At 39.4% G+C, this 18,210-nt stretch overlaps 1 protein-coding gene across 2 annotated transcripts in view; it reads right to left on the bottom strand.

Moving 5' to 3' along the window:
• Nucleotides 1-18,210, bottom strand: part of fancd2 (FA complementation group D2) — a 51,652-nt gene that overhangs the window by 8,183 nt on the left and 25,259 nt on the right. For both annotated transcript variants that reach the window (XM_062970110.1, XM_062970111.1), the window contains exons 21-36: nt 13,969-14,088; nt 13,255-13,328; nt 13,017-13,163; nt 11,971-12,071; nt 11,505-11,620; nt 10,450-10,558; nt 7,808-7,909; nt 6,187-6,296; nt 5,394-5,540; nt 4,631-4,747; nt 4,415-4,543; nt 4,184-4,302; nt 3,801-3,911; nt 3,195-3,322; nt 1,899-1,998; nt 170-292 (exon numbers count right to left, since the gene is read on the bottom strand). In XM_062970110.1, the coding sequence (XP_062826180.1) occupies nt 170-292; nt 1,899-1,998; nt 3,195-3,322; nt 3,801-3,911; nt 4,184-4,302; nt 4,415-4,543; nt 4,631-4,747; nt 5,394-5,540; nt 6,187-6,296; nt 7,808-7,909; nt 10,450-10,558; nt 11,505-11,620; nt 11,971-12,071; nt 13,017-13,163; nt 13,255-13,328; nt 13,969-14,088 (1,853 nt within the window). The remainder of the gene's footprint in view (nt 1-169; nt 293-1,898; nt 1,999-3,194; nt 3,323-3,800; nt 3,912-4,183; nt 4,303-4,414; nt 4,544-4,630; nt 4,748-5,393; nt 5,541-6,186; nt 6,297-7,807; nt 7,910-10,449; nt 10,559-11,504; nt 11,621-11,970; nt 12,072-13,016; nt 13,164-13,254; nt 13,329-13,968; nt 14,089-18,210) is intronic.

Below are 18,210 nucleotides of genomic sequence, written 5' to 3'. Positions count from 1 at the left end.
AAACAGCAAATCCGCGAAAAATGAACCGCAAAGTAGTGAGGGAACACTGTAGTCTTTGTTGTTGAAACACGATGACATACTCAGAATCGGCATAGGCTATCATTAAGGATAAAGAAGAAAAGAAATATATATTCCAAATTTAAATAGCTCCATTAATAGATGTCCTTACCTAGTCAAGGTAGGGTAAGTGGAAGAATATCCATCTTTTGAAGAATTGATCAACTCAGGAATTCCAATGCTGGAAATGTCTTCTATTGCTTTTAATACATTATCTGTGTGCTCCATATATATACTGTGTAAAAGAATTGCAAACACAAATTACAGCAGTCCATATGCAAATAAAAGAACTATTTTAACACTTTTCTATACACCAGTAGTCATTTTTAGGTTTGTAATTGTAAAAGTGTTTTCTTCTTTATTCTTGCAGAACCAATAATTACAAACATGTATGGTGAGAATATCGATTAAAGCGGGATCTGTTTCATATTTGCCATACAGTTCAGAATGAAGGACAAGATAGCAAGATCACAGAATGGGCCAGCAGTGTTCATATCTTTAGAGTTGTGAAGAGGTGGGATTGTTTGTCAATTGTAACAAACGTAGGAGACTCCAACAAATACTGACAAACTGAATATAGCATAAGTTTAGCATAAATTTGCATAAGATAATCTACTATAGAACCAAAATTTCAGGCATCTATTTGTTATATATTATGTAAATTTAATTTGCAGACAGAATACTAAATTAAAGCAGTGCAAAGAGTAACACTTACATCACTAACATTAACAGGGCATTAACAAAACTCTTGCTCATATCCTAGCACCAGGAATCTTCCCATCTACCCCACTATCTTCCCATGGTTGGAATTCATGGTGTTTTACAAATAAAAACAAGTACAATATAAATAAAAACACACAAAACACCAACATTAAAATAGATTTAAACTATTAGCAATATTAAATAATTTAAAACAGTTTAAAATAGTTTTAAAAAACCAATACAAATTGAAATTATGCAGCACCATCTTACAAGCCCTCTTTGTAAAAAAATTTCAATGCAACATAGTGTGAGAAGAATTCATTCTGATTCAAGGCTCTTCTTAGGGCCCTTCCACACAGCCATATAACCCAGAATATCAAGGCAGCAAATCCCATAATATCTGTTTTGAACTGGGTTGTCTGAGTCCGCTCTGCCATATATTCCGGTTCAAAGCAGAAAATGTGGGATTTTATTCAGCGGTGTGGAAGGGGCCTAGGATGCTGAAATGGTTCTAGTCCGCCTGCTGGAGTTGCTTTGTTCCACTGTGGCTAATTTAAGATTAGCAAGAACATTTTGGGAGTCTGAAGCAGACTCCCACTTGCTTCTGAACAGAGCTATTTCAGATGTCAGAATTGTGACCATTTACTCTTTTGTCAACAGTCTGACTACTTGGTGCAGAAAAGCACAGCTGGCAAAAGATGGGATGCTTCAGACAGTAAGATGAGCAAATGGACAAACCCCCTGATGTTCTAAGCAATGCTGCTGCCAAAGTAGATAAAGTGACAAAATGCATAGTTCTAATAATATATAATGCATATATATATATATATATATATATATATATATATATATATATATAATATATAATGCATCTGGGGAGGTAGCCTATCGTTCATGAAAGCTTAGCGAAAACAATTTCTAGTCTTTAAGATGTCAAATGACTCTTTGTTGTTTTTATTTTTCTGCAACAGACAAATATTTTCTAATTTAACACCATTTTTATGGTTGTCAGTTTTCAAACTTCATACCTCCAAGTGACATGAATTGATGGCTGGATAGTTGCCTTTTTGTGGGAATCAGATGAATATTTACAAAACGAAGTCTCAAGTCTCTACGATATACAGAAAAGCCATCCTTACCAGAACAAAGTATGGAGCGCATCATTAAACTGGGTACCCTTCTGACGAGTTCCATTGGGCTGCATCCAAGACTGGCAGAGGAAATATTTAGTAATGGAACCTGTCAAAGAGCAGGGAAGGTTGGAAGGCCAGAGATGTATTTAACTGTAAAGGATGGGAAACCATCCAGTATTATTTGCTTCAAATGTCTACATAGATTACATGTGACAAAAACAGTAAGTATCCACTTTGTCTTTGGTTTCTGTGATTGCTATGGGGTGAAAGCATTTGGGGGATTAGACCCACATCAATTGCAGATTCCCAATTTTGGAATTATTTCAATGATCCCTGCTCACCCGGAGTGCCTTTTATTTTCAGAGAATCTCCAGTCAGATATATAAAATTGTGTGAGCTTTTTTCTGGAATTCTAGATTCCACAGGTTGAATAAAATTGCACACAAATTAAATTATCAATATGTCTGCTGTAAGGGATGGCTACAGAATTTTCAGAATTACAAAGAACTGGATTGAACGGAAACTACGTAGTAAAAATAAAGTTATTGAGAACTCACTCTTTCTCTTCCACCTCTGAAATTGATGTTAGGGAATTCAGGAGTTCTTATGTTCCTATCTCTTTGTGTTTATGTGTGTTCACATTGAGAATGAGAAAATAATCTTGCTTTTGTTGCATGAAAGATAACTTAATCCTTTTCCGCCCTGCTCTCCCCACTCTTGCTTTGTGATGCTGTGTTTTTTTTGGTTTTTTTTCCGTGTCAGGAGCAACTTAAGTTGGTTCTGGAGTGAGAGAATTGGCCGTCTGCAAAGACATTGCCCAGAGGACACCCAGATATTTTTTTTGATGTTTTACTATCCTTGTGGGAGGCTTCTCTTATGTCCCGCATGGAACTGGAGCTGATAGAGGGAGCTCATCCGCACTCTCCCCGGGTGGGATTCGAACCTGCCAGCTTTCAGGTCAGCAACCCAACCTTCAAGTCACTTAGTCCGCTATGCCATTTGGGGGCTCCTGTGATGCTGGTGAAATAGATCACTAGTACCAGACCGAGCTGCCACTGGCTCTCAAGCCAAAGATAGATGAAGCTAGCTCAGAGACCGACTCAGGAAAGAGTAGCTGTTCTTAACTGTTTCCATGTTTTATATTTTATATAGTTATCTTTGCTCCCTCCCCTCAAGAGTTTTTTTGTATAGTATCCTTTTAAAAATGTACAGCTGCCACAAATCAGAGGGGAAAGAAATACAAAGAATTTTTGCAAATTAAAATTGCACAATACCACAGAAAGACATGTATGTAAACATTACCTATTTCTTTGTGTTTCAGATTGATCACCGATTTTTCAGCAATCACAAGCAGAAGCTGAGTAAGACTCAATGCACAATAAATATTGGGAACGCTATGCTGGAAGTTCAGTAAATACTGGAAACTGTGGCTGCAGGGCACAGTAAAGAGGTGTCAAAACGTCATTTCTGATACACCATCACATATAACAAAATACAGTGTTAAGTCTGTCTTGTTCAATGATTCAGTACTGTATTGATATCTCGTTTAGAAAGATGGCTGGAATTGAAGGTCTTACAATTGGCTAGCAAATATTTTAATCAGAGGAAATATGACTAAAAAGGCCGGGCTGTGGCGCAGGCTGGTTAGCAGCCAGCTGCAACAAATCACTCTGACCAAGAGGTCATGAGTTCGAGGCCAGCCCAGTTCCTGCGTCTGTCTCTGTTCTATGTTATGGCATTGAATGTTTGCCTTATATGTGTAATGTGATCCGCCCTGAATCCCCCTTCGGGGTGAGAAGGGCAGAATATAAATACTGTAAATAAATAAATAAATAAATAAATAAATAAAAGGAAAGCAAGCAGATAAACCTACCAAGAAACATAGCATGCATGTCTTCTTTAGCCTACCTGAGCAAGTCTTCAAGAGAGAATTCTTTCTCTCCTGGTTTGAGCCTGTCAGTAAGGACATGGAGGCCTGATTTCAGCAAGCTGTGGTTTTCATGCTGAGAAAATCCACTCCTGAACAAATAAAAGACAACCATCATCTTTTGCCATAATGCTTAGTTAGTGTACAACAAACATTTGCCTTCTTCAATCTTTGTGTGGCTTGTATGCAAAGGCAGGTAGCCAGAACCCATCAGATTCCTCTGTTATTCTCTCCCCATCATTTTTTCTTTTGAGGACCATGAGCTCTGTGAACACCACTGGGAACCCAAGGTGTGCTAACTTTGACAGGTTAGGAGAAAATGTAATTTTGAAATGTCTCTATGAGGAAGAACCATCACATTTACCAAGCAAATAGAAGGCGGAAGATCTGCAATAAATGCTGATAACAGGATGACATGAACTGGTGTTCCTGAATATTGACTCCTGGCCCATCAACTACACCATGGTTCTCTGCCATCAGTGCCTTAAGGAGAAAACAAGCAATTATGTTAAAATTATGGCCCAGCTGCTTTATAACACACTATGAAATTCTTTATCAAGGACCCATTGCAAACAGGAATAATTTGTTTTCTGACCTGGAAGAAGTTGTGCATATTTTCCATGTGGTTGCACAGTGGCTTTAAAAATTCAACAACACGCTCAATCACTTCTTGAGATGTTCTTTGACAAAGATGTGAGAATCCAGCATTTCTTTTTCCTTTGCCCTGTATAAAGTGGTAGCATATAAAAGTGTGTGCTAACAACTCCCTGCTTATTTACAGATATAATAATGTTCCCTCTTTTGTACATACCTTTAAGAAAGGGGCTCTCTTTGCAGGGGCTGGTATTAACACATGTTCCAGCTTACGGCACAGATCTTCCAAAAGGAACAGGAGCTCAGCTGGCCCTATCTGCACTATTTCACGGGTCTATTTTAAAACAAGCAACACAATATCACAAATCAAGGACCTGTTCAGGTTACATTTGAAGAAAGGAACAGAGTAAACAGGATGGATACCCAGAGATGCTACCTTAGCAATGCATCTAATACCCCTGGAGAGCCTTATTGGAGGGGATGAGTGCCAGGCTTTAAATTAGAGATCTACCCTTTTAAGGCCGTTCCTCCAGAAAGGGATAGAGCTGGGGAAGGGTAATCTGATCCTGGAAGCACAAAGTTTAAGACTTGATCAGAGAATGTTGATCACTTGGAGCCCACCTTTTACTCCATCATATTCCACAGGAACAGGACAGAAAGAAAAGAATTTGGGAGGATGTTTTTCTCGTATGTTCCAAATCATATCTAAAAGAAGTGAAACACTAGCTCTGTTCTTGACTTTTGAGATTATAGTGGCGGCAAAGGAGGAATACCGGGTGATCTCTCCTTCTCTAGGGGTGAGTCTACACAGGAAAATTAATGCAGTTTGACACCATATTTACTGTCATGGCTTAATACTATGGAATCATGAAAATTGCATTTTTCGGAGTCTCCAGCAGTCTTTGACCGAGAAGGCTAAAGACAGTGCAAAATTACAATTTATTTGCCATCCCCTTCTAACTATCTTTCAGTCTGCTTGCCTTTGTGTGCATTTCAGTATCCAGAATAGATTTGGTCAGCAGCCCGCAGTGAAGTATATTAAAAACTTCCAAGTCTAATTCGCGAAAATATGCACTATAACTCTGCAGCGGTATCAGTGATGTCCGTGATTCCTTTCCTGGGGAGTCCTGCAAAGGAAAAACACTAGTTGATCCAAGTTGGAGGCTCAGTTCTGCAACAAAAAGATTATTTAAAATGACTTCTGATACTAACAGTCAAATGGGAAAAAATCATTCCACATTTATGATATTTCTTGATGGCAATAGAGGAAATACACAACTGGTCTGTTTCAGTTTGTGCATATTACTCTTTGGGATACCATATAAGCACTGCCAAATGGCTGTGAAAGTGATAGCACATTCAGATGCCTGTGCCTCCTAAATGAAGATATACTATAATCTAATGAAACAGGTGCATAAGAAAGCAATGAGTTTAGTACTTCTCCAGGCTTTGTACTTCTCTGGACAACTGACTTAGAATTTTCACCAAATGAAATTATTTTCACCAGGTGAATGACTAAAATAGAGAAACAGTGACATCACTAATGCACTAATTGAAGCTGTTAGAGTGGTTCCTAAGAATAGGAAACCTATTTCTCCCAGATCCTCACTGAGCAAAGGCCTGGTTTTTTCATTTGCTTGCACCCATGCTCATTTTCTGGATAATCTCTGCTAAGACTCTAGTTATCATGAGATTCTCCAAGAAGGGGACTAAAGGCAAAATCTTCTTTTCAAAATGTCTCTTTTGTGTGTGAGTGTGTTGGATATACAGAACCTTTTCTAGCTGGCTGGCCTCAGATTCAGGTAGATTTGATTCTGTGTCCTCCTCCATTTGTGAATTGTCTGTAGAACTGGTTTTGCTGTCAGATTTGAGGGCTTTTTTTCCTGAAAAAGAAATTTCACAAACAAACTTTAAACCAGCTTTCTGGGTGCTTATAGTGTCTAGTAAGACAAATGGGAAGGAAAATGCTTATTATTTTCTTTCTGTATGCTGCCTCAACCTATACCAAGATGGATATAAATATTTTAAAATAAAGTCAGACTATTTTACAATAAAGTTGGGTAACTGAACTAACCAATAAAAACAATGTGGCATTGCAGATAAATATCTGGACTTGGATTAAGGACTTTAATCCCCATTTAGCTGACTAGTTGAATGTGTGCTTAAGGGTCAGCCTAGTCTACTATACAGGGTTCTTGATTGGATAGTTCACACTTTCTCTGAAGAGAAATGTAATCACTAGTGTTACCATATTTATCAACTGGAGGAAAAATCATTTCTATTTCTAAAGCATTCATGGTAGTTCAGAGAAAAATGATGAGACCAGTTGAAAGGATCACATGCAGGGGAGCTTCAGAGAAATGAGAGCAAGAAGAAAATTGTAGAGGAGACAGGAAAGTACCAGCTGCAAGGAGAAAAACTAAAAAATCAATAGAGAAAAATACTTGTCACATGCAATAGTGTTTGTACTGGCTTATTTAGGGAGAGGGTGACTTTCACTCAGGGTTAAAGCAATTTTAGTCCCTGGCTTCTCCAGTTTAAAGAATATCTCGGTTATGAATGAATGAATGAAGCTTTATTTATATCCTGCCCCTTCTCCCAAAGGAACTCAGAGTGGCTTACAATAAAACAATAACATAAATAATAATAAAACACATAGCAAGTCAAACCATTTAAATCACTAGAAATAAAACTAGTCATAATAAATAAGATTGAATATAACTCAAGAATGTTACAATCAATATAAAACTATGTGAAATTTAAGCATATAAAACATAAAACATATAAACACTACAACAAGTAAACATCATGTGACCTGATCTTGCTAGTTTGAGCACTTGGGTCAATTAAAACTCCGTTTAAACTCCAACGGTTAAAATTATAGTTAGTCGTTTCCAAAAGCCTGTCTCCACAGCCATATTTTTAATTCCTTCCTGAAATTGGTTAAAGTGAGAGCCATTCTGGTTTCCTTGGGGAGGGCATTCCAGTGCCAGGGGGTCACCACTGAGAAGGTCCTTTCCCTTATCCCCTCCACGCTTGTGATGGAGGTGAGACCGTGAGAAGGGCCTCCCCAGCAGATTAAGGCCTGGGCAGGTTCATTGGAGGAGACGCGGTTGCGCAAATAGATTGGACCCAAACCGTGTTGGGTTTTGTAGGGAATAACTTGAACTTTGAATTGCACTTTCCTATCAAGGCTAGGAAAGACATGCTGCTGTGGAAACTACTTCCTGCCAGAGCAGATAGTACCAGGCTAGATGGACAACAGATCAGACTCAAGCTATAGCACAAGAAATGCTGATTTGTATTTACACCAAGTTAGAGCCATTGACCATAAGAAGCATCTACAGCAGACATCACTGAAAAAGCAATATTCTCATAAACTGCAATCTATTACCTTTATTTTTCTTTTTGGTGGTACCAACCGTATTATTAATAGGCATTCCTTCTACGGTTTCAGAATCAAAATTAGCAAGAGGAGGAGTATATCCAGGGCTTGCTAGAAAGACAAACAGGAAGGAATTCAGCTGTTAAAACAGAAGGCAAGCATCGCATATTCTCAGACAGACTTCTTATTCCAACATTGAGAACATTATTGAGAACTGACAGTTTTAAAGGGAGAGGCCTTTAAAAACATGCAATATTGGGTTAAACTTTTTTTTACATTTTAATTACAGTTGCCATCATATCCATAGAGTATGCATCCACATATTCAATCATCCACAGCTTGAAAATATTTAAGAAAATCTCAAAAGCAAACTTTGATTTTTCCAGTTTGTATAAGGGAACCCACTTTACTGCAACATACATAATGGGACATGAGCATCCATGGGTGTTGGTATCCATGTGATTTCTGGAACCAAACTACAGTGAATACCAAGTGCCCACTGTATCTTTTAATTGTTTTCAGGTGTTAATACTTTAAAACTATGTAATGTTTATCTTTTGTAATTGTTTCAAAAAGTATGCTTTTTAAATTTACAGGCCCTCTTGGGTGCTAGTTTTGAAAATGAGGCAGGTCATTAATAAAGATGATGACAACAGCAACCTGTAAAAATGAAAACACAGTATCAACACTATGTCAATAAGATGCTATTGTTAGGGAATAATAGTTTAATTGAAAGTTTGTTGGGCAAACAAGGTCTTGAAAGATATCTTGGGATATCTTGGAGAGGGCCTTCTCAGCGGTGGCCCCCCGGCTCTGTAACTCGCTACCCAAGGAAATCAGGCAAGTTCCCACCTTGGTAGCATTCAGAAAGAGCTTGAAAATCTGGCTCTTCACTCAGGCCTTAAGATAAAGATTGCTCATCCCCATAACAATCCTGTATCTGTAACCATTTTCGTACCGGTTTGTACTTTTTACCTTTGTCAACTTGATATAGACACAGGGTCTACTCCCATCCCAATTTGCACTTCCAAGAATTTGCAGCACTTTATCAGTCACTTCGTGTTTATAATATTTATATGGTGCACCTTACCCAGTCTACTTTTACAACCTCTCAGTTTTAATCCATGTTTTTATTAGTTTTTGTCATTTGTTTTTATTGGGTAATGTTTACATTTTTATAATTGTGCATGTCTCTTGTTGTGTTTTATATTGCTATTGTTTTTATTCGGGCTTGGCCCCATGTAAGCCATCCTGAGTCCCCTTTGGGGAGATAGAGGTGGGGTATAAAAATAAAGTTATTATTATTATTATATTATTAAGGACATAGTTTCATATTACTTCAAATACTCATGTATAAGCCTAGAAATTTCATTCAGCAAACTAAGCCAATAAACCTGGGTTGATTTATCTACACATCAGTGTGAATACTGTATTTTAATTCCGAGTTGAATGTGAATGGCAAGAGCTTAGAAAATACTGGAAGAAGCACCGACCCCCCTCTACTTTCTTCACCATGGTGCCACTTCTGGCCTTTTTGATGCCTGAGTGGGGAAATGGTGATGGTGGCCGAGGGCTCTTAGCTCCCTGAGGTGACACTTGTGTTTTGCCCTCTATATGGAATGACCCTCAATTTGTCAATGTGTCATATCAAATTTCGTAATCCTGGCCTCAAAACTGGCTCTCGACTTATACAGTACTCACATACAATATTTCACAATTATCATGGTACAGAAAGCAAGATACTTAAATAAAGCACAGTTCTTTCCCTATATCTAGTGACCAGGAACCCAAACTGTGTAAAGGTTGGAGATGGGATCCGATTATGACAAGATAGGAAAGCAGAAAAGAGGCAGAAAACGTGACCATTGACAGGATGGAGGTCAGAGATTAGATCAGACAAACAAGGTCCAAAGGATAGGAGTAAAGTCAGAAAGTGAGATGTTGTGTAGAGCTGGATTGAAAGAATGAAGGCCAGAAGCAGGAATGCAATGAAACATTGTATAAGGTGAGCTATTATGTGATATTACAGTAGAGTCTCACTTATCCAACATAAACGGGCCGGTAGAACATTGGATAAGTAAAAATCTTTGATAATAAGGAGGGATTAAGAAAAAAGCCTATTAAACATAAAATTACATTATGATTTTACAAATTAAGCACCAAAACATCATGTTTTACACAAATTGTCAGAAAAAGTAGTTCAATACACAGTAATGTTATGTAGTAATTACTGTATTTAAGAATTTAGCACCAAAACATTGCAAAATTTACTACAAAAACATTGACTACTAAAAGGGAGACTGCATTGGATAATACAGAACATTGGATAAGTGAAGCTTGGATAAGTGAGAGTCTACTGTATTCCATCAGATAAGTTGCTCAGACTGGAGTTACATTCAATTTCATGTAGTTATAGCTGGACTAAGAAACTGTAGCTTTCTGGACACTACATGAGGAAACTGCAGCATAACAGATGTTATGACACCAATGGCTTGAGCCTCAATATTCAGATATCCCTTTGGCAGAAGTAATAAGGCCTTGCTGCCTCCTATTTCAAAGCTTCCAATGCATTATACCCAGAAAAATGTTCTGCAGGTCTGAATGTTGCTTTCCTCAACTTTCATTAAAACCCATATTCTGTGTATGCTTACCTGCCAGGACTTTCTCCAGCAGACTCTGTAGTTCTGTAATGTTCTGTAACCGAGCCAAAACCCTTCCTTTGATCTCAGCATCATTTTGTCGACAGAAGGCATTCACAACCTTGAGAGGTAAATTACATTTATGAGATCTAGAAGCTGTTGAAATTCAATTAGAAATCTAATTCTGATACTTAGGAAGTCGGCTAGAGGTCTCAATACATTTCATAATGTGTGAAAAGTGTATACACTTTTCAGTCTGGAGGGCTTCACTGGTATCAGCAAGAAGGCCACCCCCTTTTCTCTCCTACTTTTCCCTCCTTGTACTCATACTCTTTCCCATCATCCCAATGAACACACATTCTCCCATCACTGACACAGAGGTAGCTGCTGCTGCTGCTGCCAATTGTATATAAGCAGTAGTCAGGAAACATTGTGGTTTTCTTCTCAGTGTCACCCAAATGATCAGTGAAAAGGTATGTGTGGAGGTCACATCAACTCCAAAGTCCCTACATGCAACAGCTCAGAGCCACAACTTGTGAATTTCTGCAGTGAGGAAATGTGTCCTTCAGTCTTTGCTTAGTCCCAAATATGACTCCCATTAAAACAAATTAATTGCCAGATTACACTAAAGAACAGAGGCAATTGCATCTGCTGATACAGCCTTAATGATTTATATTTTCCCAAATGACTGTATAAACTATGCTACAGTGCTCTGTGGTTGATAAACACCCAGGGATGCCCCAGTGTTCAGTCAGCTCACTGAGACACTGCTCACAGACCCATTTTCTTCACCGGAAGCTCAAGGTTTGCTTTTTGAGATTTTTAAAAAAATAAATTTAAACCATGAGTGACAGGATACATGGATGCAGAATCCGTTGATATGGAAGAAAGACTGTACATGTCTACTGAAGTCAAAAAAGCATATAAGTGAGCACTTCCAATAGGACATTAAAGGAAATAAGAATTTCCCAAATCACAGTTACCTAATCTACCAAACAGGCATTGAAGGGAAACATTATAGGGCAGAAGGACATTATAGGATATCACCCTCTGAAAGTACTTCGTACCTCATGGAACCAGTTTAGTGCATGAAATAAGAGAGTACAGAGGAATTCTCGCTCTTCCTTAGACAACGAATCTAACTTTCCTCCTACTTCCAGGTTGGTCAGGTATAAAGGGCACACTATAAGACAAAAAGTTAGAAGAAACAACTCATACCCCATCTCTTCTATTGTACCTGCACCTAGTAAATAGCATCATTTCATGCCCAGAGAACACAGAGTTGAATTTTGTTTTTAAGACCGCTGAAAACTGTCATGACTGGATGGTGGTTTATTAAGGCAAAAGTATCAGTCTGCTACAGAACGTTGGAGGTGTAGATAAAGTCAAAAGAGTAGATAAGGTATGAATATCCAACTCATAACTCTGTTTTGCCTCAACATAATATTGCTGCCTCAGCTGCAACATTTCAGTATTTCAAAGAGATTATAGGATGACCCAGATCAGCCAAAGCTAGCTGTTTGCATCTTGTACCTAATAAAGCATCAATATCCTCCAAGTTCCCACTGTTCAGTTCTGATATGCAGAGCCTCAGCAGCCGAAAGAATGGTGACAAGCACACTGGAGACACTATCCTAAAGAGAAGAGAAGAAGCTTGTGAGTATACTGAAAGGAAATGTACCAGTATATAATACTGTTAGAAGATTGTAGCAAAGGTAGGCAGCTGAGCTCTGCCAAATATTTTCAATTTACATCTTCACTGGCATAACAATGGAGAAGGATTATGGGAAGTCCAATGACATCTAAAGGAAAGTACTGTGACTTTGCACGTAGAAGGCCTCCAGTTCAGTCCCTGGAAATCTGCAGTTAAGACTGAGATAGACTTCTTTCTTAAACCTGAAGGAGCTGGTGGAAGTCTATTAATAAGCCAAACAAACAAAACACATGACTTGTTATAAATTAGCTTTCTATATTCCTAGAATTTTTTCTGGTCACATAATTCAAATCACTCTGCAGATTTGAAATCTTTGATTTCATATTCCCAAAAAGCTGACTTAATTTGGAGAATGTATTCAGTGAAACAGAGGGCTAGGGATTGCAAACTGTAGCCAGAAACTTGCACCTGATTTGGGAAGGCATAATGTGGGACAGCTGCCCTAGTCTTCTCTTCTTTCTAAAATTTAGCAGAATTGGGTTGCTGTGAGTTTTCTGGGCTGTATGGCCATGTTCCAGAAACATTCTCTCCTGGCCTTCCGATAACATCTGCGTTGAGGATGCCTGCCATAGATGTGGGAGAAACATCAAGAGAGAATGCTTCTGGAACATGGCCATACAGCCCGAAAAAAACTCACAGCAACCCAGTGATTCCAGCCATGAAAGCCTTTGACAACACATTTAACAGAATTGCCTGTGTATTTTCTTCATATTGACTATGAAATCGATCTGTTTCTGTGGGATGATGGAAATATGGATCCCCATAATTCTACATCAGTTACAAGATTCTACATTAGAAGTCACATTTCCTCCATGCCGAACAGATTTTCTATTAATTTCAATACAAACGGAGAAGTATTGCTTACCTTTTTTCCTTACTTTTAGCTGTGACTTCATTTTCATGCTTGTTCAGATAGCTCTGGGACACAAGAGGCAATAAGTTAATAGCAATTGTTGCCTCACTTTCTTCATCTTCTAAGCAATACAGGGCCTTCACTGGGAACAGGAAAGCACTGTAGAGGAAACGAACATCGAGTCAAGGCCATCTCCTTCATAATTTATTAAATTATTCTTACTAAAAAATAAAAACATTTTCTGAAATACCTGTCCTCTATAGGGACAAGATCTGTCACAAAATCTTCCTCAAAGTCCTTCACCACACTGCTTCCAATCCAGTCCTAAAAGAAAAGAGAGAGAAGCAATTTTGTCATTTTGGGGGGCTTTCTGGATTATTTTAGGCCAGAGAGAGGGCTTTTCTGGCAACAGAAAGTGAGTGGAAGTCACTTTCTTTTCCAAAAAGGGAAGTTTTTTGCCAGAACATTATTTCTGACCCTTGTGGAGTCCTATGACCCACATTTTACTCATCCCTGAACTATAAGATCACTGCCCAGCCATGGGTCAGAACTTTTAAGCACGTGGGGAGTCTACAGCACTGAGACTTGCCAGAAAGTAGGTTGAGACCAAATTCTGGTTTTCAGACTAGTTTGAAAAACATTGTGCTACAGGAAACCACAAAATGAACCCACAGCAATATTTAAAACAAAACATAAATGATATCTAAGACTTCATTTTAACATTCTGGGAAAATCCTATATCATTATCAACTTATCTGTATGTGGACAGTCTTCTCTAAAGACTTACAGAGATTGTGAGGACCTAATTAGGGCTGATTATAGGAACATTAAATAGAAAAACTATGCTGAAGTCACTTGCTATACAAGGGCATAATTTCATCCAAGACACCAAGGGAATTTTAAAGGACCATCCACTGCGATATTGATAACTAAACCAATAGAGATCATCAGTAATATATCCTACCAGTATTTGCAAGTCCATATTCCCTTTCTGGATCAGGTTAGCAAGCTCATCATAGTAAAGAGCCAATGCCTGGGGAATCTGCCCACAGGAGGAGTACACTAGCTCCAGTAGAGATGTGATCTATAAAAAAAAATGACAATTACCAGAGTATGTTATAGAACTGTTTATGGAATTAATTCTACATAATCAACAAGGCTTGAATAAACTATGTTATCCTCAGATATCATCACATCAAATATAGTACTGATCACTGTCTGATGGTTCTTTTTGAAATGTTCAAAAGGGAACTATCCAAATAATTCATAGCCATTAATCATGACACAGTAGTTTGAGCACTGGATTACGAATCTAGAGACTAGGGTCTCCATCCTTGTTGACCATGGAAAAAATCTAGGGGACAGTCACATTCTCTGAGCCTCAGAGAAAGGGTCTGGCAAACCTCCCTCTGGACAAATCTTGCCAAGAAAACCCCACAATGTTTGCGCTAGAGCCGCCATGGATTAGAAACAACTTGAAAGTACACAACAATATTACATGTAAATAACTAGAGCAAGTTTTCCTTTCAAGTTTATAAGAAATAATACCAGTCAAATGCTATTGACAGGGCCTCTTATCTAACATCTGAAACTTCTGTTTAAGGCATCAGTCTCATGTTCAAATACATGCATATATACATACAACAAACAGAAACACACAAAAGTATATATATTAATGTATATGTCTAGAAATACTAATCAAAAATCAACCCCCAAAACCTTAGCTGATCTAGCCACAGATCAATTGAGGTATTTATTTATTTATTTAAAACATTTATATTCCACCATTCTCACCCCGAAGGGGACTAAGGGTGGAACACAACATATATGCAGCAAACATTCAATGCCGGAGCATAAAATATTTATATATTTATTTATTACATCATTTCTACCCAGCCCTTCTCACCCATCAGGGGACTCAGGGCGGCTTACAATATGAGCATATACATCAAAACTATTACGAGTCAGACGCCAGCCAATATTGCAAAAACAACACAAAAGAGCCTAAGAAACAACCAAAAGGAGGCTCAAAACACTCTCTTCAGTGTGAGGTAACAATGTCCAAAAAGAACTCAAAAGACCCAAACTTGGGAAATATCCTGGGAAATAATCCAGATTAAAACAAACTTAGTTGAAAAGGCTGGAAACTCGCTCCACCTGCTGGTTGGAGCTAAACAAACACATGAAAGCTACCAGCAGTAACCCACAGTGACCAACGGCCACACAATGCCCCAAAATGTTGCTAAAGCAAAACCATGTTGTAAAGGAGAAGTGACAGCTGCCATGTTCGGTCCGCGTCGTTAGGGAGAAGTCACAGGCGTTGAGTTCCAGTCCAAGTTGTCAGGGAGAAGTCACAGTCACCAAATTCCAGTCCAGATCGTCAGGAAGAAGTCACAGTCACTGAATTCCAGTCCAAGGTAAACACAAAGAGCCAAAGCGACGGAGGCATGCTGGCAGGTCCCAAAGCAATCTTCCAAACACGTCTTCTGAAACAGAGATCCCGAAAGCGCCCAACAAACACCTTGCCGATTGCAAAGTTACATTTGCAACAAACTTACTTTTATCTACAAGTCCTCCTCTGAACTTGAGCCAGCCAACGCCCCATCCACAGCTGGTTGCTGCAAATCCTCATCAGAGCTGGAGTCACCAAACGCCTCACCTCCAGCTGCAGCCCTTCTACGATCCAGCCAGACCACCTTCTAGCCAAACCCATAACTCCCCAGGATCCATCTGTATCTTCTCCATGCCATCCCTCAAATGTACCACTGCTTGTGGGCTCCTCAAGAATCTCCCGGATCTCCTGAACCTTAGTCCAATCCATCACCTCACTCCCAAAGTCTGACATCCCATCCTCCTGACTCCCAGTCCCACAATCCCCTTCAAAACCCTCAAAGGTATCATCATCAGAGGGCTCCATAAGTATTTCCCGGATTCTCTTCCTTTGTTGCTCCTCATCAGAGTCTTGCTCATGAGCAGTTTTCCTGCCTCTTCTAATACAATTAGTAGGATCTCTACTTGAAGACTCCATCACAACAAAAACAGTTTACATCACGTTTAAAAATCTGTTTAAATTAATAATTACATTAAAATTAGGAGCTTACATTAAAAACCTACATAATTATATATATAAATATACATTCAGGCGTATTTCAAGTCCAAATGGGGTCTATCAGTGAGTCATATAGTTATCATATCTCATTTCTGCTGCTACTCTTGCTCAAAAGCCTGGTCCCATAACCACGTTTTCATTCTTTTTCGGAAAGACAGGAAGGAGGGAGCCTGTCTAATTTCATTTGGGAGGGTGTTCCATAAGCGGGGGGCCACCACTGAAAAGGCCCTGTCCCTCGTCCCCACCAGCCACACCTGTGAGGCTGGCGGGACCGAGAGCAGGGCCTCCCCGGAAGATCTTAGATTCCATGATGGGTCATAGCGGGACACACGTTCGGACAGGTAAGCTGGGCTGGAACCATTTAGCGCTTTATAGGCTAAGGCCAGCATTTTGAATTGTGCTCTGTAGCTGATCGGCAGCCAGTGGAGCTGACGTAGCAGAGGAGTGGTATGCTCCCTGTATGTTGCTCCAGTTAGTAACCTGGCAGCCTCCCTTTGGACTAGTTGAAGCTTCCGAACAGTCTTCAAAGGCAGCCCCACGTAGAGTGTGTTGCAGTAATCTAATCGGGATTTAACAAGAGCGTGGACCACTGTGGCCAAGTCTGGCTTCCCAAGGTACGGACGCAGCTGGCGCACAGGTTTTAATTGTGCGAAGGCTCCCCTAGCCACCGCTGAGACCTGGGGTCCCAGGCTCAACAATGAGTCTAGGATCACCTCCATACTGCGCACCTGTGCCTTCAGAGGGAGTGTGACCTCATCCAGCACAGGCACCCCATCCAGCATAGGCAATAAACCATAAAATAAACCATAAATATACATAAGCACTAAAATCAGTTATCTTCAAATTAAAATCATTGCAAGACAGCCGCACTGTATCTGGCCAGCAGGGTGATTTCCTATTGCTGCCATTATCGCATTGACCCAAAGGCTTTGTTCCACAGGCAGGTCTTGACCATCTTTCTGAAGGACAGGAGGAAAGGGACTGATCTAATCTTCCCAGGGAGGGAGTTCCATAGTCGGGGGGGGGGGGGGGCAATCAGTGAGAAGGCCCTGTCTCTCGTCTCCGCCAATCGCGACTGTGACAGTAGCGGGACTGAAAGCAGGGCCTCCTGGAAGATCTTAATCTCTGTGGTGGTTCATACAGGGAGATGCATACTTTAACTCCTATGAAAAAGGGATCTATCCCTTTATCTGAGTGGATTGGTGAACATAGTCCATCCCAGAGTACCCAGAAGCACTGACCTCCTCTACTCTCTCCCTGCTGTGAGACCAATTCTGGCCTTTCTGTGCATCTAAGTGGAAAAATAGCCCTGGAAGAGAAGCTGGTCCCCTGAGGTGGCACTTGCCCAATTGCAGAATAATCCTCAATCCATGAGTCATATCAAAACCCATTATTTTGGCTCCAAAACTTGTTCTTCACTTATACATATGAATACAGTAGAGTCTCACTTATCCAACATAAACGGGCCGGCAAAATGTTGGATAAGCAAATACGTTGGATAATAAGGAGAGATTAAGGAGAAGCCTATTGAACACCAAATTAGGTTATGATTTTACAAATTAAGCACCAAAACATCATGTTATATAACAAATTTGACAGAAAAAAATAGTTCAATACGCAGTAATGCTACGTAGTAATTACTGTATTTACGAATTTAGCACCAAAAAATCACGATGTATTGAAAACATTGACTACAAAAATGCGTTGGATAATCCAGAACATTGGATAAGCGAATGTTGGATAAGTGAGACTCTACTGTATATGGTACTTTCCAATAGTACTATATGTTGTTTCTTCCCATACCTCCCACTTGCTTATTCCCAGATGAGCTGTGATATTTTGACATACCATGAAAAGACCTGGTTCACTAGAAATGAAAGACAAGACAGAAAGCAATAAAAATATGAGTATTGAGTTCTAGAAGAAAAGACTCAATCAAGAAAGCCATGGTCCTGAGTCTGCAAGAATTGAGCATGGCGGCTGATGACAAGGAGACCAGGCAGCCTTTTATTCATAGAGTTGTCATAAGTCAAAGTTTGCTTGATATGTGGAGCATTTTTTCCACCTGTGGCTTTTTTTATTTGGATGAATGTACTC

Source organism: Anolis carolinensis, chromosome 2 (genome assembly GCF_035594765.1).
Source record: "Anolis carolinensis isolate JA03-04 chromosome 2, rAnoCar3.1.pri, whole genome shotgun sequence".
In the NCBI taxonomy this organism is placed as follows: Eukaryota; Metazoa; Chordata; class Lepidosauria; order Squamata; family Dactyloidae; genus Anolis; species Anolis carolinensis.
This window is presented reverse-complemented; position numbering and strand designations above follow the sequence as displayed.